This window comes from Hyaena hyaena, unplaced genomic scaffold (assembly GCF_003009895.1).
Source record: "Hyaena hyaena isolate Hyena2069 unplaced genomic scaffold, ASM300989v1 scaffold_466, whole genome shotgun sequence".
In the NCBI taxonomy this organism is placed as follows: domain Eukaryota; kingdom Metazoa; phylum Chordata; class Mammalia; order Carnivora; family Hyaenidae; genus Hyaena; species Hyaena hyaena.
Window position 1 is genome coordinate 351,467 of NW_024081099.1, and position 27,140 is coordinate 378,606.

The 27,140-nt window shown below is 38.2% G+C and overlaps 1 protein-coding gene across 1 annotated transcript in view; it reads right to left on the reverse strand.

Moving 5' to 3' along the window:
- Positions 1-10,212: 10,212 nt before the first annotated feature.
- SEC24D (SEC24 homolog D, COPII coat complex component) overlaps positions 10,213-27,140 on the reverse strand; it is a 106,449-nt gene continuing 89,521 nt past the window's right edge. The window contains exons 20-23 of the mRNA XM_039253818.1: positions 23,427-23,606; positions 20,896-21,087; positions 17,402-17,491; positions 10,213-11,434 (exon numbers count right to left, since the gene is read on the reverse strand). Coding sequence (XP_039109749.1) covers positions 11,294-11,434; positions 17,402-17,491; positions 20,896-21,087; positions 23,427-23,606 — 603 coding nt within the window. The 3' untranslated portion in view covers positions 10,213-11,293. The remainder of the gene's footprint in view (positions 11,435-17,401; positions 17,492-20,895; positions 21,088-23,426; positions 23,607-27,140) is intronic.

Consider the following 27,140-nt stretch of genomic DNA (forward strand, 5'->3'; position numbering starts at 1 on the left):
TTTTGTTCTGTGATGCATTTAATAGCCATTCGGAGCTTTCCATTGGCTCATATAATACTTAAAACAAGGTTATATTACAGACTCTTAAAAACTCAGTTTGAAGGTAAGGACTGAATAATAGAAATAGGGTTGAGATCCTAAAAATCCTGCTGAATTTACCTTGTTCAACCTGTTAGTACTTTCTAGTACAAATAGCATTTGACAATGCCTTTCTTGATGTAGATATGATGAAGATATGAATTACAGTTGGTTAGGCTTTTTACTGAAATGATAGTTAATTTTCAACTTCACTGATTATGAAGTATCTATAGATAGAACTGTATTTGTCAAAGTTGATGTGAGAATAAAGAATATAGATGTTCTAATTGCCCACTGTGGGTCTTTAGAAATACTAGTTAGGAAGTGACCCTGTCCTGTAAATGAGACTCCCTAGTGTGGTCCACACCTTGGGCCTAGCCAAGGGAAGGCAACATTCTTAGTGGTTACCTGGCCTAGTTACCTGTGAGATGTGTATCACAAAGTCATCTTAGATAATGGCTACTTTGTAGGTTGCAAGTTAAAGAGAGCCACTGCCTACCTATTTAGAATAGAGCAAATAAGAAAGAAGTAGGTGGTGGGAAGAAATGCAAGGCCTAGAATTATCTCTTTGACAGTGTACTATGGAATTTTTATAGCACAAGATGATTTTAACTCATTAGTTTTGCTACCCTCCACTTACAAGTAAGGTTGGGGTATCATTTTTATCATAGAATCTTTATTCATTGAGGAAAAGTTTCCAATGAAAACTCATTAATCTGACCTCTTCTGACTTTTGATCATCTTAATATTTACATGCCTTACATTTTCAAAAAATTATCTAGGAATTTTCCCAAATAATTTACAGTTGCCTTACTTACTGATTCCTAAGTACGAACACAAGCTAATAATTGTGAAGTAATCCTACTTTTTTTTTTTTTCAGTTTAAAAATTCTTTTTTTTTAAAGTTTATTTTGAAAGAGAATAAGCAAGCAGGGGAGGGGCAGAGAGTGAGGGAGAGAAAGAAACCCAAGCAGGTTCTGCACTGTCAATGCAGAGCCCTACACAGGGCTCACACCAACAAATTGTGAGATTGTGACCTGAGTCAAAGTCAAGAATTAGATGCTTAACCGACTGAGCCACCCCGGAGCCCCAGTTGAGTTTAAAAATTCTAAGGTCAGCATACCTATTATACATAATTACAAATCTAAGTATTCCAGTCGAAATGTTCGTTTATTTTCATTGGCAACAATTCTCTTCCTGTTACCTATTTCCCTTCAAAGGATGGAAATTAGGAGGCCTAAAGTACCATAGTTCTTCTGGACTTTTCTTCACTATGCATAGAACAGAAAAGGGGAAGAGGCTGATGATGTCAGCTAGAACAGATTTTGTGGTGGGGAATATCCTACCCAAACACTAGTGAACCAGATTAGACCAAGGAATTATGGAGATGTCCGTCAAAGAGTAGAATGGATACCATGACACAGCACAACTGGGGAGTAGGGATCAAGTGTGGAGGAGAGTCCGGTATGGCAGCCAGTCACACATCCAGAGTTGGAATGGATCAGCCCTGCAGCAGCCATCTACTGTTCTGAGGATTCGGTAAGTCAAAGAGCCACCTGAGTCCTTAGCCCATAAATCTGGAAATTTAAACTACGAATCTTTGTGTTCTAAAGCTGAGTCAGTGTCCTACCATAGTTTGATTTTAAGTTGATGGACTTGTAATGGCAAGGTGACTGTGGATTAGTGTGTTGTCCATAGCTGAGAACCTGTGTCATGGCTGTTACTAGGAATGATTCCTTTCATTCTGATTCCAGAATACTTCCCACTCATTTTAATTGCTAAATTACAATTTTCTGATTAGTTTCACCAGCTTATTTTAAAAGCTCTACTGCTTTCATCCTGAATTTAACCACACAAGATTTGGTCTTTGCAGTGTAGTTCCAGGTTTTACTGATTTGTTTAATCTTTACTAACTTGACAGAATTATGGCCCAGTGGGACTCATTCTAGTTTTTGATCCAAAAGTGTCTTCTATTTTTGTGAGCTTTTAAAAACATAAATCCTTACTTATAAGAAGGGCCCTCCTTAATACAATCCAATAATCTTGGGGTCCACGTAGGACTTTTAGCATTATCCTGTCTTTGATATTTGGTGATAAGGACTGAACTTTAGCTTGGGTCTCAAATATATGTAGTCAGTTCTGAAGCTAAATATCTAGGACTTCAGAGCCATGGAAGACTCCATTTCTGGAGCAGACATTGCTTCTGCTCAAAAGGCCTCCATCATTTCCTCAGATATAAACGCTGGTAGCTATAGTGCACAGAGAAAATGACCTCATTTAATCTAGGTAATTCTTTTCCAGCAAACCCTCTTTTCCAATATTAGATAAAATGTTAAAATGATCAGTTTGTGTATGTGTTACACTTCTTGTCTCTGAAATTCAGAGGTGCTAATAGTGAAATTCAGTAAGGTAGGTTTTTTTTCCCTCCAAAAATAGTTCTAGATAATGGAGAATGTAAAGATCAACAATGTAAAATGCATATAGGAACCAAGCATGTAATACAGATTGGTGAAGCAAGCCCTGGGTTTCTTTTATAGTGGAATAATTATCTTTTTACACATTTTATTTGCATATTAAACATGGGAATATTAACTTTCATTCATTTACTCTCCCACATTTATCTCATCTGTGCTGTTTTCCCAATTTGATGGTTTTTCCAACTCCTCTGTAAGAAAAGCAGAGCAGCACAGAGCACTTTAATAAATAGCCACTGACTTGATCTCAGGACTGTGGAGACTAGAGAGAGGTAGGGATAGGAGAGCTCATGCCCTGAGTAAGGTGAACTCAGCTCCCCCAGGTGTCACCACACAGGAAGACAGTAAGTTTGAGATATTCGTGTGAAATCAAGCTAATTTTTAGACAGTGTTGGCAACTAAATTTCCTTTGCTACATTTCTTTTCATGGAACTAAACTTTTGTTAAAATTAGTTTGGCTGGCTAAATCTTGCATGCATATGGTAAATTCTGGCCTCTAAACACCAGTGACCAAATTTATTAAAAGAAGAGAAAAAAAAGTTACTCAGTTGGGGCAGAACACCATCAGCTTCGGAAGCATGCGATGTAGTCGATGTACTTTGGAACATACATAAAAGATTACAGACATGGACTAAAACTTTCAAGTTGCATATAGTGATGTGACTGCAAGCCATTTGTCCAGTGGGAGGAAATAGAGGGATACAAGCCTGTGTTGTCATAAAAACACACCTTTTATAGAGTCCCATATCTATTCAAGTTCTTAGTTTATAATTACAGTTGTGAATATCATAAAAGAATACATTATTTTTTTCTGTTTTAAAGCAGAGGACAAAGAAATTTTGTTCAGCGCTATCGTTTAGTAGTTTATGCTAGTTAAATTGCTAGTAGGCAAATGCCTAAATATCTTATGGAATTTGCTGTTGTTTCATAGGTTTATGCTTCTCAAGACAACTTACGGGTAGGTACATACTTTAATATTTAGTAAAGGAGATGTAATAGTATTGGTTATAATTCATATAAACCACACAGGTGGATGGATTATTTGGCCTTGTCCAAAAAGCTAGGCTTACATGCATGGTAAATAGGAGCTCAAAAGATTATAGCTTACTTTTCTACTGCTCTTATTGAAAAACAGTTTTGAAAACAATTTTTTAAATGTTTTTTTAAATTTACTTTTGAGAGAGAGAGAAAGACAGCGTGAGCAGGGAAGGGTCAGAGAGGGAGACAGAATCTGAAGACAGTTTCCAGGCTCTGAGCTAGCTGTCAGCACAGAGCCTGACATGGGGCTCGAACCCACAAACCATGAGGTCATGACCTGAGCTGAAGTCAGACACTTAACCAACTGAGCCACTCAGGCGCCCCATTGAAAAACAACTTGTAAGCATATAGTAGTCCCCCCACCTTATCCATGGGGGATATGTTCCAAGACCCCAGTGGATACCTGAAACCAGGAATAGTCCCAAACCCTACATATACTAAGTTTTTTCCTATGCATACATACCTATGATAAAGTTCAATTTATAAATTAGGTATAGTAAGAGGTGAACAATAAGAGAGTGATTATAATAATATACTGTAATAAAAGTTACATGAATGTGGTCTCCCTCAAAATACCTTCTGGTACTGTACTCACTCTTGTAATGATCTGAGATGTTAAAATGCCTATGTGATGAGATGAAGTGAAGTGAGTGATCCAGGCATTGTGCTGTACTGTTAGGCTACTGTTGAACTTCTGACAGTGTGTCAAAGAAGGATCATCTGCTTCTGGACCATGACTGACCTTGAGTAACTGAAACTATGGAAAACAAAACCACAGGTAAGGGAGGGCTACAGCATCATGATTAAGAATGCTGTACAGGAGCACCTGGGTGACTCAGTGAAGCATCCGACGTCGGCTCGGGTCATGATCTCGCAGTTTGTGAGTTCTAGCTCTGCATTGGGCTCTCTGCTGTCAGAAGAGCAGGCTTCTATCCTCTGCCTCCCTCTCTTTCTGCTCCTCCCCCGCTTGTACGCTCTCAAAAATAAACATTAAATAAAATACCATATTTATAAAAATGATTCCGAACGAAAATTTAAGCAAATGTAAGCTCACCAGCCAATGAACTTCCTGAATCTTGAATCCCATCTCCTCCGTGAGCGGATGCTAACGAGATACTGGATCAAGACAGCATCGGGACCTCTTTGGGGACCATTCCCACTTCTGACTGCTTTCACTTGTCCCAGGTCAGGTGAAAGATGGCTGGCATTCCAAAGATTGCCTTTTGTCTACTCATTTAGTCCTTAAATCCCTGCTGTTTGTGCTCTCAGAAATGAGTCTTTGTCATTTATAAAAAGGCAACAATGTGCTTTCTCAGCTTTCAATGTATGGCTCATAGAAAGTGCCTAATAAATAGTTCTGTACTCCTTTGCTTGCTTAATAATTGGAAGTAAGACCTAGAGGATTTTTAATATTCTTCTCTTGCCACCTTTTTTCCTTTCTGTTGGTGCTTTCTCCGTTACATAAGAGGACTGTGTTTTTCTAATAAGGATTTTTTTTTCTCTCAACATTATTTTTGAGACTGAAGAAATAGTAATTTCCACTGACTTACCACTTATCAGATTTATAGAATGAATTTCCTCTCATCTGACTTTATTTTTTTTTTTAAATATTTTTTATTTATTTCTAGGAGAGAGAGAGAGACAGTGTGAGCAGGGGAGGGTCAGAGAGAGAGGGAGTCACAGACTGAAACAGGCTCCAGGCTCTGAGCTGGCAGCCAGCACAGAGCCTGACGCGGGGCCCGAACCCACGAACCGTGAGATCATGACCTAAGCGAAAGTCGGACGCCTAACCGACTAAGCCACCCAGGCGCCCCTCCTCTCATCTGACTTTAAAGACACGTGATTGTTTCCTCAGATAATAAACTTTCTCTCTACCAAATGCAACCTACAAAGTAAGGAAAATGGTTTAACTACATCTGTATCACCTTGTTAATAGTGGCTTAAGTAAAAAGTTACACTATGTTCCTCCTTAAGTAAAAGTGGAACTCAGAATAGGTTGCCTGAGAGTGGGAGGACAGGATCTTTGAGGACTGGCTTACGGTGACACTCAGAAGTCCTGGGAAATTGCTGCTGACCAGTAACACTGCCTCAGGGAGAGAACACTGCCACTGAGACATAGCTGAATGATGTACTTAGCAAAGTGTCCGTCCCTTGACTACACATACATTTCCCAGAAGCACACTATGGAAGCAGAGAAGCCCCGGACTTCAGGAGACTATGAGGAGGCTTTGACACAAGTCATCAGTGTGAGCCAAAGACAGTAAAGTGTCCCTGCCAGTCCTGTGAAATAGAGACTGAGATTCAATAAGATTGAGTTTTGAAATGTGACACCTGAGGTGCCTGGGTGGCTCAGTCGGTTAGACGGCCAACTTCGGTTCAGGTTGTGATCTCGCAGTTTGCGGGTTCGAGCCCCATGACGGCTATCTCAGAGCCTGGAGCCTGTTTCAGATTCTGTGTCTCCCTCTCTCTGACCCTCCCCTGTTCATGCTGTTTGTCTGTCTCTCTCAGAAATAAATAAAAATTTAAAAAAATGTTTTAAAAAATGTGACACCTTTTTGCACACTAGAGTTTACTGTTGTAAATTCTTATCTGCTATATCTGCTTTCCCCTAATTCATAATGTAATAACCTTTTTTTCTTCCAAATAGGCATATTGGGCCCTAAAACATTGATTGGGTAACATTAAACCCCATGGGATATCCTAAAACTTTTTCAAACACGAATAATAAGTGTTTCATGGACTCCAGAAAAAACCTCTGTTTGAAAAATATGGACTTAAAAACTAAAGTCATAAAAAATGTCTTAAAATGGGAAATTCTCATTGCAAAAGAATTTTATATGTGTAACCGGTAAACATTTTTTAATGGTATCAAAATAAAAGGCACATCCTGAAATTTTTGCATAACCAGGTACTCAAGACCATCTGCAGTCAATATTATTGAATGATAGTTAACTAGACACTGTTCATTTTGCTTCCCCAAGTTGACTTTGTTCTTTATGTGAGTTAAAACTGGATTTTCATGTATTAAATTTGGATGACAATGGCTCTGGAAAATATGTTTACAAGGACATGCTGCATGCTGTGGGAATTCAGAGGGTTCGGCCTGGAAGGGACACAATAGGAATATATGGTAGCTTTAATCTCCGAAAACTATTATCAAGTGAAGGAAGACTTCACCTGTGGCCTCAAAAGACAGCTAGCACCAAAAAGAAAAATTTCAGGAAAACAGTGGGCTAAATACAATTTTCTTACAAACAGAATTGTTCATAAATGGCTGCCTGGGGGCAGGAGTAAGCTGCTTATTAGTGTCTTAAGAAGAGGCAGGAAATACCCACTAAAGATGATGACTAAGAGATTTCTCTTGCCTCTTTCGGCTGAGATTTTCCTTTTATCTTGATTAGTCAGCATTACATCTTGTGTTTTCGGCAATTAAAATTTGCAAAGCCAATTCTCTACAAAAAATTACCTTTTCTGGAAGATTATTGACTAACCTTTCTGGAAGGTTTCAGACACTTTAGTATATAATGCCTCCTAGTAGAGCTAAAGTTCAATTTCAGAATGTCTTTCCATATTCCAGAACATGATCTAAAATTTGATCCTTACTCTTCATTGGTTTATTAATAGGAAACATGTTCCCATCTGACTGAACATTAAAAAAAATGTTAATATATCATTCTAAACTATGCTCTATCTCCTGTTATCAGGTTACTTCTAGGAAGTGAAGATAATGCCATTTAGTAACTTCCTCAAAGATGTGCTTTCTTGAGGGAGTAAACTCTTATTTTTTCATAATAGTTCCTCAAAATACTAATTCTTGTCCTTGGTTTATAATTTACTGAAGTTTTGGTTTTTAACACTTAAAGCAGCTTAGGCAGTTTTTCTCATTGATATTTATTTTAATTTCTGAAATCCTCTTTTAATTGGACATTTATACAGCATTTAAAGATAGCTTGATTTTGAGGATATCAGTTAATATACTCCTGGCATTAAGAGCAAATACAATTAGGAATCAAAGTAGTCCTAGTTTTCATGATCCTTAGCAAGTTTAATAATTAAAAAAAAAACTAATAAAATAACAGCAATGAACACTTAAATAGCACTGTGTATCAGGGACTATTCTACACGTTAACACTATTAACATATGAGTAGGAAACTGAGGCACAGAAAGGTTTCTAACTTGCCCTGAAGTTCAACTTCAGGGTGGAGCTGGTATAGAAACCTATGCTGTTGGTCCCAGAGCCCATGATGCTATACTTCTCAAGGTTTGGGGGAGGGGATGTACAATTTCAGGACACTTAGAACAGCACTCACTATTTTTGGCAAGTGGTCCTTCAGGATTTATTGGAGTACTTCCATTAGGTATTGGGTTTCTCTTCCCATTGAAAACTAATCTGTATTTGTATTCTGCATTATATTATCTTCTGCCTTCCAAGAATCTTGCTTTTTTAAATATTTTTTTGTCTTCAACATTTTTTTGGAGTTGACGAAATAGTACTGCCACTATTTTTTTTTCCAACATAATACTGGCTTCTTTGCACCAGCATTTAAATGTCAAATCCCTGATTCTCTTAAAATAAAATCCTGTCCTTCCTCTGTGATTCTCTCATCCCTTTCTTGAGTTGCCTCCACTCTGACTCCCATTGCTCAACATATTCCAATGTAGCATTCAAGTTCATTGACCCTGTAAAACTGCTTTCACCAAATTCACCCATGACCCTTTTATTAATTCCAATGACCCTTTTAGTCTTTAACTTCTCTCTAGGAAGGCTACTAACATGGCTGCCCCACTCTCTCCATGCACCCCTCTTACCTTGGTTGGCTTTGTGACATCCTCTTCCCAGGTTTTCCTTTTCACCTCTGGCCCTTCTCCCAGTCTCGTCGGGGTTTGTTTGTTTTTTTTTTTTCATCTTGTGCCATTTCTTTTTTTCTGTACGTAGATGACTTTCAAATTTCCAGTCCAGAGCTCTCTCTTGAGCTTCAGGCCTTTATTTTTACGTCTAGTTTATTCCACCTGCATAGTTTGCAAGCTACCTCAGCATGGACAACTGTAAACTGCTGCCTCTTGTGCACACAGAGACGCACACATACACACAATCCACATCTACTCCAGTGTTTCCTTTCTGAAGGAACGATCTCACCGTCCACCCAGCTGCCCAAAGCAGAAATCATTTTCAGACACCTTCTTCTTCTTCACTAACTTCATCTCCTTATCCCCCTCTGTCAAAACCCGTTATTTTAGTGCAGGCCACCATATACTCAAGTGGACTACTCAACCTCCCAAATGCTCTCTCTGCTTCTAGTTCTACCACGTTACAACCCCAGAGTGATCTTCCAAAAGAGTGTCCTGTCACTCTTACTGAAATCAGTTTGAATGTCGTCATTTTGCTTTTAGGATTAAATCTAAACTCCCCCTGGACCAGGAGTCACTTTTCCTATCCCATAGGCTTTGTCTCTCCCTACTAAGTTCCAGCTAAGTTTAAGTTCTCCAAGTTTCTTGAAAGGGTGATACATGCTCTCTCCCATTCTGAGACTTCATTCATATTTAACAATACTCTCATTTACCTGGCTAATGTCTACTTATTCTTTCAGGCCCTAGCTTTAATATAACTAATGGGAAATCTTTACTGACTATACGTGCCTGCTAGCTAGACTAGGTCACATCACATATACCTGATTTTATTTCTTATATAAATAAATATATATTATTAATTTAGATATAGATATACACATAAAATGTGCAAACATAAAATTTATATATGAAAAATATGCTATGGCATGTCACAGCATTTATGAAAACTACTGTAATTATAGTGATGGAGGGGATTTTGTTTGTGCTGCTCACTGTTGTCTGTCTCTCTAGAAGAGGGCAGAGCATCTGGCACATAGAAGATGTGCATTAAACATGTTAAGTCAGAACACACTACCTCCAAGAAGGGCACACTCTGAGCATCTAATCACTTAGTAGGTTCTTCTTTCAACTGAGTGGCACCTTGTCACCTCTATATATTGTTTCTGGTTTTATACCCAACGGAACATACAGAACAATCAGAGGTTATCTTTGAGTGACTCAAGGAATGTGCTCTAGGGTTCTGGTACACATAGAGCGTGGTGCCTAGAACTGAACACGCATCTCAGTGTTTCACTGAGGTTTCACCTTGGAATAGCTATACTCATCTGAGACGTTATTCTTGTAATAGAGTAACTTGAGATCACATGTGCTTTCATCTCACTAGATTCATGCTGACAAACTCCCTCAGTTCTGTTTTAAATACTGTTGTTTCCAAGGAGCATCTGCATGTGCATTTTTTTGGACACAAGTTCAGGATCATACATTTCTTCTTGTTAAACTTATCCAAGTCAGTCTGAACCATCATGCCAGTTGGCTAACATGGAAGAGATTTTAATTCTGTTAGTGTATTTTTTATTCTCCTCAATTTCATGATATCTACTGATTTATAAATAAACCTTACTAGCCATGCAGTCGTAGACAAGGTCCTGATTTACTCACTTCAAATCTATTTCTTCATCTGTGAATGGGCTGGTAATAAGATTAGGGTTGCTAAGAGGACTAAATGTTCGCAAAACACAGTGCACTTCTTACGACATTATATGTACTCAGTATACTTAACTCTTATTATTTATTCATATCACTGGTATCAGAGTTGAATAGGGCAGATACAGGACACATGCCTATGTCATACCATTCAAAACCACTCTCCTAGGTTTAAATATATTCATTCATAATGATCTCATATAACCCATTTCTATTATTCGCCCACAAGGACATATTAAAGAATTTTTAAAAAATGCATTTCTCAAGTACATTGTCTCTGATATTTCCTAGATTTGATTTATTCACTTAACACTTCCCAACCCTCAAAAAAAACAAAGTTTTCCCAATTTTTGCTTAGTGAACCATTCAAACAACTTTTTTTCCCAAGACATAGTACAACCCTTGTTTCATTTTAAAATCTCAAAAATACCTAAAAAATCATCTCTACCTGTTGAGTAAGAGCATATGAAGTGATTTATTGGTACTGGTTAAGATCCATTATATACAGGTAGAAACCCTCAAAATTGTACAGAGAACCATTAGGAATATAGATAAAGACAGTTTTATAGACAAAACAACAACTGGAAAATAGTTCTAACATACACAACATATAATTATGAAAAAAAATGTAGAACACAAATTGTTCTACCAAATAGATTCCAAGGTTATTAAAAGTCTGCTATGCAAACCTTAAGTTGAAAAACATGTTCAATGGGTGTTACGTGGTTTTAAAAAAATTAGGCATAATGTAAAAATTGTTTTTCCCCCTCACTGCAAATGGGAGAGCCAAGACAACTTTTTACCCCAAATCTATACATTTTGAAAAATAATTTATAAGTCTAGCACAAAGAAAGAAAATTAACAATGTTTACAGTTCCGTAAACTATGCCTTTCATGAAATGCAAACGGTATCGGTTTTAACATTTAAAAATTGTGCAATCAGAAATAGACTGTTCCCTTTGAGAGGTACCACTGTACCCTCATTGACTTTATACCTGAGCACCAAAGCTGAAGTCCTAAATGTCATTTTGGAAAGCTATTTTGAAAATGAGCAAGAAATAAAATTAGGCCTGTTATCATCTGGAGAATTAGGCACCAAGAAGGAGATGATCTCCTTAGAAATACAACATCAACAACAGAGAAGATTCAATTAATTAAGCAGCTGGCAGATCTCTTTGTGAACACAACAAAGGAAATCCACATAAGATGATCCTCCATAAAGTCCTTTGTCTTCTACCAGGAACTGTCGGAAAACCATTTCTGGCTGTTCTCGCTGCTTTACTATTGTCAGCTAGGAAAGATAACAAGGTAGGTGATTATAAACATTCTCTGAATGTGGCTCAATTATACATGCTTCGATTTCACCCAAATTATATAGTGTCCACTTTGTGTGAGACTTTGTAAAATGATGGGAAAGTGCCTATTATCCAGAGTGGAGGGAGGCACTGACCCCAAAACCATAAAAACTCAAGACATACAACTTTAAGTTCCAACAATGAAACACAAAGCATTATGTCAAAGGCTTCACAGTGGTAGTTAACTATCACTTGAGCCTTAAAGGATAAGGTAGGATTTCCTTAAGGATGCGGGTGGGATAGAGTTTAGAGAGCATTCCATAATGGGGTGCCATGTACCATGTGCCAAAGACAGACATGGCTACATATGAATTAACAGTCTTAAAGTCAGTGGAAGGTTAGGGACAAACTACCTTAATGAGTCTAAGCTTTTGTAGGGGTTGTGATCCAGTAAAGGCGCTGCAGAACAAGATGAGACTGTGAACTGGCAGCATACAGAATGCATTATGAGATGAGGGAAGCTAGATGGGAAGCAGTTGGAGGCGTCTAGGTGGGAGATGGTCAGGATCTGAATTACAGGGCAGTGATGGTGGAAAGGGGGGAGATCTGAGAGTCACTACAGAGGTGGACTGCGCAGGGGACCCTTGTTCCCTGCTCACAGCAATTATCTAGGGCCGTGCTGTCCAGTACTGTAGCCACCAGCTATGTGTGATTACTGAACACCTGAAACATGGCTAGCCTGAAGTGGGTTGTACTGTAAATGTAAAATACACAATGGATTTCTAAGATTTAGTAGGAAAAAGAAAGTGCAAAACTCGGTAACTGCTTACACATGTAGAAATGGTATTTTGGATATACTGGATTAATAATATATTATTAAAATGACTTTTTTTATATTTTTAACATGGCTGCTAGAAAATGTAGAATTATATCTGCAGCTTGCATTATCTGGACAGTGCTGCTCTAGGGGAAGAAGGCCAGAAGGGGGCAGCATAGTTATGAACACTTGGAGCCCTTCTATCTAGTTGGTTCCTACTGGCTCCTGTTTCAGGAACTCAGAGATGATGATCTGATGCTCTGATTGAGCTATGAGAGGAGTTCATGGAGCCACACATGCAAAACAATGTCCGTCTGCCTGCTTCTTGTATAATTGAGAGGAGCCATGGCATCCCCTCACTTTCTTTCACCAGGTGAAACCACCAGAAAGGTCTGCAGTTACCAGCTGTAGCAAGGAAGGCATATGCCATGTTGACAAGGAAGGCCTGGCCCTCCCCACTTTTTCTTTACTTATCAAGTAGAATAATTTTGTCAATGCAGTTTGCTTTTTTCCCTTTATGTTATTTTGGCCTGGGCCCTAGGCTGATAAGCTTTAAACCACCCCTGACCTGATAAAAATACAAAACTGTCACTGCTGCTACCACACAGCTCAGTTAATTCTATGTGGATATGGACACATGTGACGGCTTGGCTTTCGGGTGTCAATGCCCGGCACGGGGAGGCAGCATTGGAACAGCTATGTGGACAGCTGTGCTCCACCCCGACATGGGGAAGCAAAACTAACCTTCCATGGAAACTTCTTGGGAACTTCTCCAAAGGAGTTTAAAACTTGCATCCTGGTGAGCCTGAAGCCAAGGCCATTTCCTTTTTTACTGGTGTCATATCCACTTTTTCCCACATGCCGCTAGGACTCTGCTATTGGCCGTGATAGGCAAAAACAATGTGTCTGACCTCAGTGAAGCAGCCCAGACTGAGACTGAGCACAATGAGATGTTGTGAAGGGAAGAAAATTTAAGGATCCAATTTCTTTAGAATTTAATTTCTCTATGGAAATTAAGGAAGAAGTTCATACTACACAAATGAGGGGTATTCTCTGTTGCTGCCATTTTCTCATGATGCTCACTGTAAAACCTCCTTTGATGAAGTGTGTTTGGCTATGATCTGAGGTGGGAAATAGAGCAGGAAATGAATTTCAGCCTTGGGAGAAACTGAGATTTAAGTAACAAATATCCTGCTCTACCATTTGTGTCTCTACAAAGTTGAACCAGCCACCACTCATTCCAGGGTGACACAGAAACTATGGTGGATGGTCTCCTAAAGCAGATTCATGGAAGTATGGCAAACTTTCCTAGCTGTCTTGACATGCTGGTAGTCTTAGACCCCACAAAAAAGAGGAAAAAATACTGAGGTGCATTGAGGAATCCATATTTTATCATCCTCCTTCCTTTACATTTCTATAGGGAGGGACGGAGGCTTGTAGAATAGGAAGAGAATATTAAAATGATCATTGCTGGTGTCCCTCCCAGCCTCCTGTGTGCCCTCTTCAGGAAGTACTGACTATTTCAAGTGGTCCCAGTTTATATTCTCTAGGCCACAGTACCAGCTGCCTTAAGGAATCACTACACTTCAAAAGCCATTCTCATTTCTCATTGCCTGCCTCATAAGAAACAGATAAATGATGAGAGTGATTAGGATGGTCCAAAAAGAATGAGCTGAATGAGAAGAGAGCCACAAACACAACTTAGGGGAACACCAACTCTTCTTAAGGGGCAGATAAATGAAAAGAAGCCAAAGAAAAAGCTCAGTGAGAAAGAAGTATCATAAGAATATGATGTTCTGAAAGCTGACAGAAGAGAACATTTGAGAAAAGAGGCGGCATTCAATTCTGTAATGTTGTAAACGAACTGACAATTTCTTAGCAGTCTGACCATTTTCAGATAACTGGAGACATGGGAATAAGGAAATATAAGCAGTTAACAGATGGCTTTTTTCAAGAAACATGGTGATAAAATGCCTGGTACATTGCTAGCATTTAATGCTACAAATTTGTAGAATGAAATAAGAAGAAAGGGAAGCAGATTCTTGGAGAAACAGAAGATTCAATGAAAGCAGACTTGAACAGCTTATGAACTAGAAAGAAGCCAGTGGGAGGGGAGTAATCTAGAAAACACATGAAAAAGCAGAGAACGGCAAACACTTGGAGCACAGAGAACTTTGAGCAGGGCAGGACTAGAATTGATCAGTGATATGTTTTTGCTTTAGGTAATCTTCCCAGATATACTGTGATAGAAATCTTTGTTTGTTTGTTTCCCCACGAATGTAAGGCAATGATGAGGTCTAAAAGGGTCGACGGTCTTGTGGAAACTAATTTGACAATAAACTATTTGTAAAATAAATAAATAAATAAATAAATAAATAAATAAATAAAAGGGTCGACGGTCTGAAAAGCTAATTAGTGTAACCTAGAAGATAGCAGTGCCTTCTGGATTTGATTTTGCTATTCTTGATCCTTCCAGTTCAGTTTTTGTTCTCCTATTCAATCTTGACTCTTTATTTTTTTAAATTTTTTAGTGTTTATTTTTCAGATAGAGAGAGACAGAATGTGAGCGGGGGAGGGGCAGAGAGAGAGGGAGACACAGAATCTGAAACAGGCTTCAGGCTCTGAGCTGCTGGCACAGAGCCTGACGCAGGGCTCGAACTCAGGAACCGCAAGATCATGACCTGAGCTGAAGTTGGACGCTTAACTGACTGAGCCACCCAGGTGCCCCAACCTTGACTCTTTAGAAGAGATTTAAAGATTCTATAAATGTGTTTTTATTTCCTTTATGTGGTCTACATTCAAATGTCAGAGCCAAAGGTACAATGCCAAGTGCACTGGAATTAGACTTGCATCTGCCCCGATCTAGCTGTGAGACAGCAACCAAGTGAGTGAGCTTCTCTGAGTCTCACTTTCACATCTGTTAGATGGTGTTGGAGGGAGCTGAAAGTCAGCAGGTGAATCAGGTATCTTCTAGATTTCTTTCAATTCTAACATCTATAGATCTTAGATTTTTAAATTTGTTATACAGATAGTATTTTGAAGAGGACAAAGAAATCTTATAAACAACAGGTACATTTGCAAGTGGCACATAAGAAAATCTGATTTAAGTATTCAAGCCAGAATTATTTAACGTGCAACTGCTTTTATCTTCTTCACATATATTCAGAGCTAATTCCAGATTGATTGACTGATTGATTGATTGATTGATTAAATAGGCTTCATGCCCAGTCGAGAGCCCAATGCAGGGCTGGAACTCATGACCCTGAGATCAACACCTGAGCTGAGATCAAGAGTCAGGCATTTAACCCACTGAGCAATCCAGGCACCTCCCAGATATTTTTACAATTAAAGCTAACATGACCTCGGTAAGGTACTACTGGAGCAGGTGGGAGAAAGCAGAGAAACAAGTTTTGTTTTTCCTAAAAGGAGAGGCTCTTGAGCACAAGGATGATCTATAATTATGTCTAGTCTAGCCTCTTCTCTGCAAATGGGGCGGGTTGTGGGGATGTAACTGCCGCAGTTGCGATAAAGGTACATGGATCATCATTGCTATGCACTCAATACCAGTGTTTTTCAATGTTTGTTTCATGAGACCTTAGGTTTCACTACATGCCTCAAGGGCGTTCAGTGCCATGTGAAGAATGTGTTTAGTTTGAGCCTTCTATGCAATCTCTAGGTCTTTCCTTAAAACTGAACCCAAGTAGGGGCACCTGGGTAGCTCAGTTGATTAAGCGTCTGACTTCAGCTCAGGTCATGATCTCACGATTTATGGGTTCGAGCCCCACATCAAGTTCTTTGCTGTTAGTGCAGAGCCTGCTTGGGATCCTCTCTCTCTCTCTGCCCCTCCTGCACACATTCTCTATCTCTCTCTCACTCTATTTCTCTCTCAAAAATAAACATTAAAAAAAATTAAAACTGAACCCAAGTAGATGTTGTGTGGTATGAAAACAGTTCTGGAAAGGTTCTATGTTCACTGAGACACTCTAGAAGTTATAAAGCTCTTCATTAGTTCAATTTACCTAAGCTCTGTCTAAAGTTGATGTTTGCATGTATGAATATCTTTCACAGTTAAGGATACTGACTTAGACTAATATCATATTTATGTTTCAGGGGAAAATGGCCCATAATATCCTGAATGTTGTAAAGGCCTGCCTCCAAGTGAATGTCTTATACCTCTGCAGGGAACAGCACAGTAATAAACCATCATCACCTGTACATTTCAAATTCCAGGAAACTCTAATATTGAACTTGAGAAAGAAGATGGGTGAGTAGCTGGGCCTTAGTAACAGGCATAATTTTCCTGAGTTTTAGATATTTTATATTCTTTTACTCGAACTTGAGAGCTTGAAAGGCTTAGAAGGGCTAAGATAACAAAACTTCTCAGAGATCACAATTCTGAAGTTATAAAAAAATTTGAAAAATGTTCTGAATGATACTTCTATAATTAAGTAGTTTTAAGGACTGAACGCAACCATTCCACAGTCTGTTAATGAAATTGACTGCTGTTAAGCCTTGAAGATCTGCATGATTACTAAATTAGTACTTGCATTTTAAAAGTCTGTAATGAAATTTAAAAAAAAACCTTGAATAACCAAGTTATGGAAAGAGCCCAAATATCTATCAACTGATGAATGGATAAAGATGTGGTATATATACACAATGGAATATTACTTGGTGATCAAAAAGAATGAAATCTTGCCATTTGCAACAACATGGATGGAACTAGAATGTATTATGCTAAGCGAAATAAGGTAGTCAGAGAAAGACAAAAGTATGATTTCACTCACATGTGTTGTTTAAGAAACAAAACAGATGAACATAGGGGAAGAGAAGCAAAAAGAAGATAAAAACCGAGAGGAGGCAAACCATGAGAGACTCTTAAATACAGAAAACAAACTGAGAGTTGCTGGAGGGGAGGTAAGTGGGGCGATGGACTAAATGGGTGATGGACATCAAGGAGGGCACTGTTAGGATGAGCACTATATGTTATGAGGTGTTATACGTTAGTGATGAGTACTGGGTTCTACTCCTGAAGTCAACATTACACTGTATGTTAACTAACTTTAATATAAATAAATTAATTAAAAACTAAAAAAAAAAATTTAAGAAACATTTGAAGAAAGGAAAAAATAAATCTCATTCTTACCTTCATTGAATATGGCCTCTTTTGTTGGATAATACTCATTATCATTCTGACTGTTTGAGAGTACGGGTTTCCAACCTCAGGCAGTAATGTCTAAATTTGAGAAAATCAAAGTTTAAGTTTCAGTGTTATTGATAATGAGATTATTAGAATGTTAAAGTTACAAAAACATCCTTCTACACCATATATTTGATTATTGGCTTAGTTTGTTTACCTAAAAAATTGTTTAAAAAACGCACTAAAATTATTCATTCTTACTGGCATACATTTCTATCAATTAACTCTCCATCTTTTGAAAATAAATATCATTCTCTGGAATTTGACACATGTACATCACTTAAATGACACAACAGTATATGTTTTATGCAAAAGATACCTTTTGATTATTCACCGTGATATTTAATCCCTCTATAAGATGTCTCCTTCAAGGCTTTGTTGTGGGAGAAAAGGATGTACTTTATTCTTTCAGTGGATCAGTTGCAGGACCGTGAATCATGACCATGTTTAAAAACACCATCCAAATACTACTCTTCCAGGATTAAAACAAACCAACAAATGCTAATTTCTCAAGGGGAATGTGCCCCTTGAGATGTCCCTGAAATCTGGCTAATAGTTTATAAAAGATAACTATCCAGCTGCACATGGCCTCCAGGGGACATGAAGGATCTGAACTTCATTTCTTCCAGTAAGACAGAGGAAAATGCAAGGTACCTGGGTTTAGATTAATATCATATCAGTCAGTAAAGTGTCTGACTTTGGCTCAGGTCATGATCTCACAGTTTGTGAGCTCGAGTCCTGCATTGGGTTCTGTGCTGACAGCTCAGAGCCTGGAGCCTATTGCAGATTCTGTGTGTGTGTGTCTCTCTCTGCTCTTCCCTTGCTTGCACTCTCTCTCAAAAATATATAAAAATTTTTAAAAATAAAATAAATAGGGGAAGTTAAAACAACAACAACAAGAACAACAAGGTAGAATGTACTACCACAAAGACTCAAGTCTCAGGGAAAGATCATGGCCAGTATTTTTCACTGGAGTTGTAAAAAAAAAAAAAAGACAAAAAAGTTCATTATTCATATTCCATCACCTATGTGTATTTTTTGACATTAAGGTAGATCTTTTTGTGTAACAAATAATGAAAGTATACCTCACATATATATTTTGAGGTGCCAAGTGTCTCTAAAATGAAAGTGACATTTGCTTTTTCTTTTGTTTTACTTTTTTTGAACAAGTTCGAGAGGAGGCACACTGATACAAGCACAAACCTACCAATATGCTGCTCTGTGGTAGAGTGACTTCGGTGATTTCATATATACATTCAATTCAGCAAATATGCGTTTAACATTTACTCTAACAATACATTGTGACAGATGAGGGGGCTTCCTTAAATTTTATATAAACATTCTTCAGATTCATAGTTCTTTGCCTACTGAATTTTAACTTTCTTATTTTCAAAAAATTGCATTTCTAATCATTCCTTAATTTTAACCATATGCAAAGATCTTTCTATTTCTAAGTCTTTAGAAATAGTCTCTTAGTGGGATATGGACATCTTTAATTCTTAAAATATATATATATTTGAGAGGTAGAGAGTGAATGTGGGGGGTGAGCAGAAGGAGAGGGAGAGAGAATCTTAAGCAAGCTCCATGCCCAGTGCGGAGCCCAACTTGAGGCTCAAGATCATAACAGTGAAATCATGACCTGACCCAAAGTCACATGTCAGACACTTAACCAACTGAGCCACCCAGGTGTCCCCAAAATATATTTTTGACATTCATAACAGATATGCAGCTTCCTAAACTGACCACGTACGTAGGCTGGCATTTTGATCCTGCTTGTTCCTCCAGGATATCATCATGTATTTACCTTTATAACAGAAATCGAGAGAATTACTGAGACTTAATTCATCTTGCCATCATACAAGTGAGGCCTCAGGGAACAAACTATCTGCTGAGTTCTACATGTGAATTAATAAGAAATCCACCATCAAGTACAGTAAGACAATAACCTTCCTGACAATGGTGCTCACAGAACAATGGTCTACAAATAAGACTTGCAATAAATACTGATTCTCAAACAAATTATAATTTCTGGTTTTTCCTAGGATACTTTAAAACTAAAGTCCTTTGTATTCAGTTTGTAACAAATCCACAATCTCTTTTGTAATGAGAGGAGTACATAACTTATTTAAAACAAAGGGGAATATAACCTGTTTTTGTGAGATTATTATTTTGCAACTCATTAATCTGACACAGTTTTAGTCTGTAGCTAAACATGGATGCAAGATTTCTGCATTCTTTTGAATATTCGGTTCAACACCAAGGAAGAGAACTGAGCATAAGAACTGTGTTTGCTCAAAACCACACTGAGATACCACCTCATGCCAGTCAGAGTGGCTAAAATGAGCAAATCAGAGAACTCTAGATGCTGGCGAGGATGTGGAGAAACGGGCAACTCCTACAATGTTGGTGGGAATGTAAACTGGTACAGCCCCTCTGGAAAACAGTGTGGAGGTTCCTCAGGAAACTAACAATAGAACTCCCCCAGGACCCAGCAATAGCACAGCTAGGAATTTACCCAAGGGATACAGAAATGCTGATGCATAGGAGCACATGGACCCCAATGTTCATAGCAGCACTCTCAACAACAGCTAAAACATGGAAAGAGCCTAAGTGTCCATCAACAGACGAATGGATCAAGAAGATGTGGTTTATCTATACCATGGAATACTACATGGCAATGAGAAACAATGAAATCTGGCCATGTGTAGCAACATGGATGGACCTTGAGGGTGTTATGCTGAGTGAAATAAGTCAGGCAGAGAAGGACAAATATCATATGTTTGCACGTATAGGAGGATTAGGAGGAACTTAACTGAGGAACAAGGGGGAGAAGAAGGGGGGAAATGGTGGGGGAAAGGGAGAGAGGCAAACCACGAGAGACTCTTGAATGCTGACAAAAACTGAGGACTGATGGATGTGGGGGGGAGGGGGGATGGGCATGGAGGAGGACACTTGTGGGGATGCGCACTGGGCGTATGTGGAAACTAATTTGACAATAAATTCTTTGTAAAAAAAAAAAAAAAGAACTGCATTTGCTTTCTACTTCTGCTACTTGCTACCTGAAATAACTTGTCTCCAAAGCTCAATCGATTCATCTACAAAATGTTGATGATGATGTCTGTCTCACTGATTTGTGATAGAATTAAATGGAGTGGTATATTTGAAGTATTTAGAGCACAGTGACTAACATGCAGCAAATGATCTGGAACTTCTGACAATCCTTATTTAAAGTCATATATTTTGGTTGTTTGATAATGCTTTATACAAATAACTTTATACCAGCTCACTGATACTCATTAAAACATGAAATTCTTTTTCTTATAAAGAACCACATGACTTACTGTTTTTTCTACTTTGTATTAATTATATGGTTGCATATGCACACAAAACATTCAAGAATTTGTATGTTACCACAAAAAATAATGGAAAAAAAAACTTACCATATCTGTGTTGACGTGTGCAAAAGATGGCACATTAAATATTCCTTGGATCAGTTCTGGTGGGCTACTAACGCCTAACCATAAGAACATGTGTAGACCATTAGCCAATAAGAATATCCCTTCTTCTGAAAGACGGGCCTCAGAGCAACGAATAGCAGCAGGGAGTGCTGTACTCTTGACATCTAACGTGTGCTGTGAAGGCAAAGGCAAGAGACTTAGTAAGTGTGCTCTCTTTCCCTTCCTTTCCTCCCCTCTGCCCTTTGCCTTTCACCTCCCTCCTCCCTTCTTTCTTTCCAGTGCATACTAAATGAATGGCTACCATGTGTCAGCCATTATTCTAGTTATTAGACAGTCACCGTTTAAGCTGCCTTGAATAATCTTTTTTTTTTTTTTGAAGGAATAAGAAGCAACAAATAAAAGAAGTAAAATACATTGAATTTTAAATACTGTTAAGTGCTATGAAGAAAAGAAGAAGGAAAGTGGGATAGGGCATGTTGGTGCTGGTGGTTACAATTTTAAATAGGGTAGTCCAAGAAGACTTGTTGGGAAGGTAACTTTTTTGAGTAGACCTGAAGAGATAAAAGAAGGAGCCATAGGGATAACAGAAAAGAGCACACCAATTGGAGGGAACAGTTGGTGCAAAGGTCCTAAGGCAAGAGTCTGTCTCAGATGTTTTAGGATCAGAAGATGAGGTCAGATAGAAAGGAGGGGAAGATAGTATAGATGACACTTGGCCAAGGCAGTAGGAAATTTGGTGTTTACTGAAATGGCAAATCCAGAGCGTTCTGAGTAGTGGAGGGACATACAATTATTTTAAGAGGATCATTCTAGCTTTTATGCCGAACACGGACTGAAGAAGCAACGAAGGTGCACGCATGAAGTCTTGTTAGGAGGGTACTGCAGTAGTCCACAGGAGAGATGATTGTGCTTGAATCCAGGTGGTGACGCATAAGGTGGAGAGAAAGTGGTCAGAAACTGGATACTCTCGGAAAGGAGAACTGACATATTTACTGGTGAATGAGATGTGATGGATGAAGGCACGAAAGGAGTCAAGAATGACTACAAGTTTTGGCCTGAAGAGTTGGCAGGAGAGAGTAGCAGTTGATGGGGATGGAGAAGACTGCCTGATAGCAGGCTTGGGGAGGCAATCAGGGCTTGCCCATTACACACCCATGGAGAGATGCTTGGTTTCAGGTGCCCATTATACATCCAGGAAGAGATGCTCAATAGGCTACACGACAGACACATCTAGAGTTCAGGACCGTAGTATGGCTGGACATATAAACATGCTATATACAAATAGCACCGAAAGGACAGATGAGGCCCCCATGGGACTGAGTGAAGATAAACAAGAGAAGCTTCCCAAGGATGAACCCCAGGGTAGTCTGATAGAAGAGGATAAGCTAGCAAAGGCAGGAGAAGTAGCCGGGGAAGAAGAGAAACCAGGTGAAGCCAGGTGAAGGAGGTGTTTCTGGAGGGAGAAACCAACTGTGTCAGATGCTCCTGACAATAAGAAAAGAGAAGGACTGAGAACTGCCCTTTGGATTTAGCAACATGTCAGCCACTAGTGACCTTGGCAAGAGAAAGATTTTAGTGGAGTGGTGATGCTCTTATCCTTCAGAGTTCTAGTTTCTCTGGCATACAGATTGTTGCTAATACAACTTTATCTAAAAAATCATTTTGTATAAATTATTATTTATACCTAACATTCACATTGAAAGAATTATAGCTTTCAATTTCCAACCTAATTTAAGTCTTTCTAATACTGATTGCATTGCTACTGAGAGCCTGAGTAAAAGTTTCAATATAGGAATTAGAAATAAGCCACCAGTCTTCCCCTCTTTTATACCTCGATTATAAGTTGAACTTGTTAGGTCTCAGGGGAAAAGGGCTTAATCATAGATTACAGGGGCATTCAAGAAATTAATGACTGACTTCAAATCAGTAGAATATATTGCAAAGTAAATCCTCTGAGGGCAAGTGAAGTTGGTCCCTTATACAATGTAGGTGCCCTCAAATATCTGCTGATTTGTAAATCCTTAATTGTATTTGGTCTAGGCTTATCATAGCCATTCTAATAAAATGTGGTACTCTTAGACATTCATACATTGTACAGAAACAAATACATGTGTGCACATGAGATCCCATACACAGATACATATAATTGCCTTTAATGCTATAAGGTAGATTTCTTGAACGATTGAAGCTTGGCTTGCTCCAACTTGTTTACTGACTTTTCAATCTGCCAATGTGGGAATAAGGAAAGAAAAGTAATCATCTGAGCAATTCACAGAAGTAGGAACACCTCAAACCCCCCACCGTCACTATCACAATACTGAGCACTTGTTGATGCATGTATGCAACTTGCTCAAAGAGCCTCTGTTCTCAGTCCCACATACACATTCTGAAGGCATTTATGACTTTAAACTTCTTCTTAGGAGCAAAATATTCCTGACACAACATATGGAAAAGGACAATATATGATTCCCTTCCAGACTCCTCTATGAAATGCACCACCACAGTATACTTACTATTGGCAGAAGCTGTGGGTAAAAGAAAAGCTGAGAATCGGCCACACCCATGGTCATGACCAGCTGCCTCTGGTATGCCCGCTCATCTGTTGAGATCTCTGGTCTGCTAAGCAGCACACAGTTTTTTAACAAACAATTCATGTACACTGGTAATACTTTCATGGAATCTGGTAAAATAAGCTGAGAAAGAAAGACATTTGTTTCGCGTGCTTGACCTTTATGAGAAAGTACCCCTGAGCTTTTATCTTTAAGACAGAAACATCATTTGTTTTTGAGATGATTTTGAGGATTAAATGATAGCTCATTTAATGAGCTATATATAAAGCACCTGGACCATATAAACTGGCACATAGTATATACTCATAGACAGCACTTAGTTTTATCCAGCGCTTTGGCAGCTTGGCATAGTGGCTGTCAGCACCCTCTGTCTAGAATGCAATCATGCAGTCCCAACTCTTCCTTTTACCATATGTGTGACCCTGAAAAATCATTTTCTTTTCCTAGGTTTTCTCATCTAAAAATGGAATAACCCATCGACAGCATGATCATGGGAATAAATGATTATTAATTTGTAAAGCACATGTAATGGTACTTAGCACATACTAAGTATCACACACACTAAATAAAATTAAATAAATGATTCCTAATCAATTTTACCACCTTCTACCTCTTCCGTTCAAGAACAATGTTTTTTGCAACTGCCTATGAGATATCTCTTCGTTTATGCTCTTAGTGCATCTTAAACTCACACAGGTAGTCATAAACTCATCAAACACTTATTGAATGCCACTGTGTCATGGGTACTATAGAGCAAAATGTCAACGATATTCAGAGGAATGAGGGATAGTCTACGTCACAAGATGCCTGAAGTCCAATAAAGATGATAGACATATAACTAGATAAAACATAACAAGAAGGTTGCAATACTACAGATACAAACTAAAATAGGAAATGCTTCCTGGGTTTAGGTGTGTCACTACTTAATGGGAACAAGCAAAATCAAACTCCTTGAATTCCACAAACATGTTCTTCCTCTTACGTTTCCTAGTTGAGGTAATAAACTAACAGATGAACCCTAATTTCATTTTTTTCTTTACCTTCAATTAGTAAATGAATTCTTTTAATTCTGTCTTTATAATCCACCTGTACCCTCCTCTCCATCCCCACTTTAGCTCATGTGACTCCACTCTACTTCAAAATATAGACTGTAATGTGATGCTTCAAATAACAACATAATGCAGCACTTCTAGAAACATAACTTGATGGGTAAAAAAAATTACAAATAATTTGTCTGTGTTGTTTAACCTTCTCCCAATTCAATTTTATAAAAATGGCTAAGAATCAAGATTGATCTGAGTGTCACTTCCTTCCATTTAACAGTAGGTCAATGGACAAGGAATTACTCAAAAGAAAATGAATACATAGGAGATAACAATTTACAAGTACAAATATCTATTTTTTGTTAGTGTTCTATCTTAATGATGAAAAAGAATACACACTTATCAGAATCCATACTGAAAAGAAAATTTCCTCTGGAGCTCTGTTAGGATTTACTCCTCAACTTAAATCTTTACATTCTAAGTTTCTTCTCATGATCTACTAAGTAAGGAATGTGTACCTACTCAGTTTTCTAACTGGTTTAGTTAAATATTTCAGGACAATGGTACTTTGTAGTTTGTTTCTCCTCTCCTTCTAATCTCTTTTCAGAGAATCAAAGACAATTAAATGCATGTTTCCTCATACTCTTCTTATAGTTTTTTTTTCCTCTAGCATAAGATTTTTATTTGACAACATTTGCTACCACTTTTTCAACCCAGAAAAATTATGATCAAAAGATGTAGGAACCAGATCATAGTCAAATTCCAGAGCCATCTGGCCTTACATATTATGGATTGAGAATATTCTTAGAAAAACACAAGGTTTTTCAATATTATCTTGTCATTTCACTGGTTGCTTCTCATTAACCAGGCTATATTAAGACAGTTTGAAAATCTGTTGTCCTAAATGCCACAAGGGGAGGAGCCTGGCCTCTGATGACTCTACCGACTAAAAGTCTGACTAGAGGAGATTAGATGAGAGGGAGTGGAAAGAAGAAAACTGAGGAGGTAAATAAGGAGGAAAACTGATGAAGAAGAATGGAATTAGACTGAAAGAAACAAGAAGATAGCGGGGAAGGAAATGTGGCAACAGATGGACACTATTCCTGGGGAAAAAGGTACAGGTGAAGAAGGAGTAAAAATTCAGATGAGGGGCATGTGGGTGGCTCAGTTGGTTGAACATGTCTGACTCTTAATTTTGGCTCAAGTCATGATCTAGTGGTTTGTGAGTTCAGGCCCCAAATGGGACTCTGCGCTGAGAGCTCAGTGCTTGCTTGGGATTCATTCTGTCTCCCTCACTCTCTCTGCCCCACCCTACACACACTCACTCTCTCTCAAAATAAATAAACAAACTTTAAAAATTTACATCAGTCCAGTTTGAATTTGGAGAATTCTTTTCTAGTTTCGAAATGACAGAGCAGTGATGAATAAAAAAACCTATTACATTGCAGTTAAGTCCATCTGACTTTCCTTTTGAAGTCACTGTACTCCCATATGATATAATATCTTTAAGTTCAGAACAGTGAGTTATTAGATTTAATGAAAAGAATCTACCTTGCTTATGTAAGCTTAACAAATTGCTTTAATGTTGTTTGTAGGTATATGTCTTATCCAACATCTCTAATATGACCTCCAAAGTGGGGCCTCCTTAAATTTTGCACACTAAGTGCCTCTCATGCCTCAAGCTAGTCCTGGCCCTGGAGATTCAGTAAAAGCAGATCTGAGATTCACTGTCATATAATCCAAGTATCCAGATGTTTAATAGTCCTGCTTGCATCGAGGAAACTTTGGACTCTATAGTAAAAGAGTGGAATTCCTTTAGCAATTTCTTCCCAGATACGAAATAGTACACATAGTTCACAAATGGAACTATGAAGAACAGGACATCTGAAGTTACATTCTCTGAAGAGAACCCCAAGTCCAGCCATTTCATGTTTTTAAAGTAATGGTATATTTTATTTATTTATTTATTTATTTATTTTTTTTATTTCTAGGAGAGAGAGAGAGACAGCGTGAGCAGGGGAGGGTCAGAGAGAGAGGGAGTCACAGACAGAAACAGGCTCCAGGCTCAGAGCTGGCAGTCAGCACAGAGCCCGACGCGGGGCTCGAACCCACGAACAGCGAGATCATGACCTAAGCGAAAGTTGGACGCTTAACCAACTAAGCCACCCAGGAGCCCCAGTAATGGTATATTTTAAAATACTATTGTTACTAACTTTTATAAAGCATACATTTTTCTCCCTCCATGCTGGATAATCATATCTAAATTATGTCATTTCTTAAAGCACATCATTGGCTGAAATGTACACTTGACATGTGCTCATGGAGAAAGTAAAAATCTCATCATAAGAATAGAAATAATCTCTATCAACTTTTTCAGTGAAAATATGGCATCATAATATTCTTCCTCCAGAAATAATTAAACTGCATGAACAGATGATCTAGTAGTAGAGACAAAGCTTTTACTTTAAATCAGAAGGAACAGGTAGATTTCATTTCTTTTCTTAAATAGGCAACAGATTTGTTTTTAACCAAAGGTTAAAATTGAATCCAATTGCTTTAACGTTAGCAAATAAACTTTCTGAGGACACTAACTGTACCTGTTCTCCTTTAACTA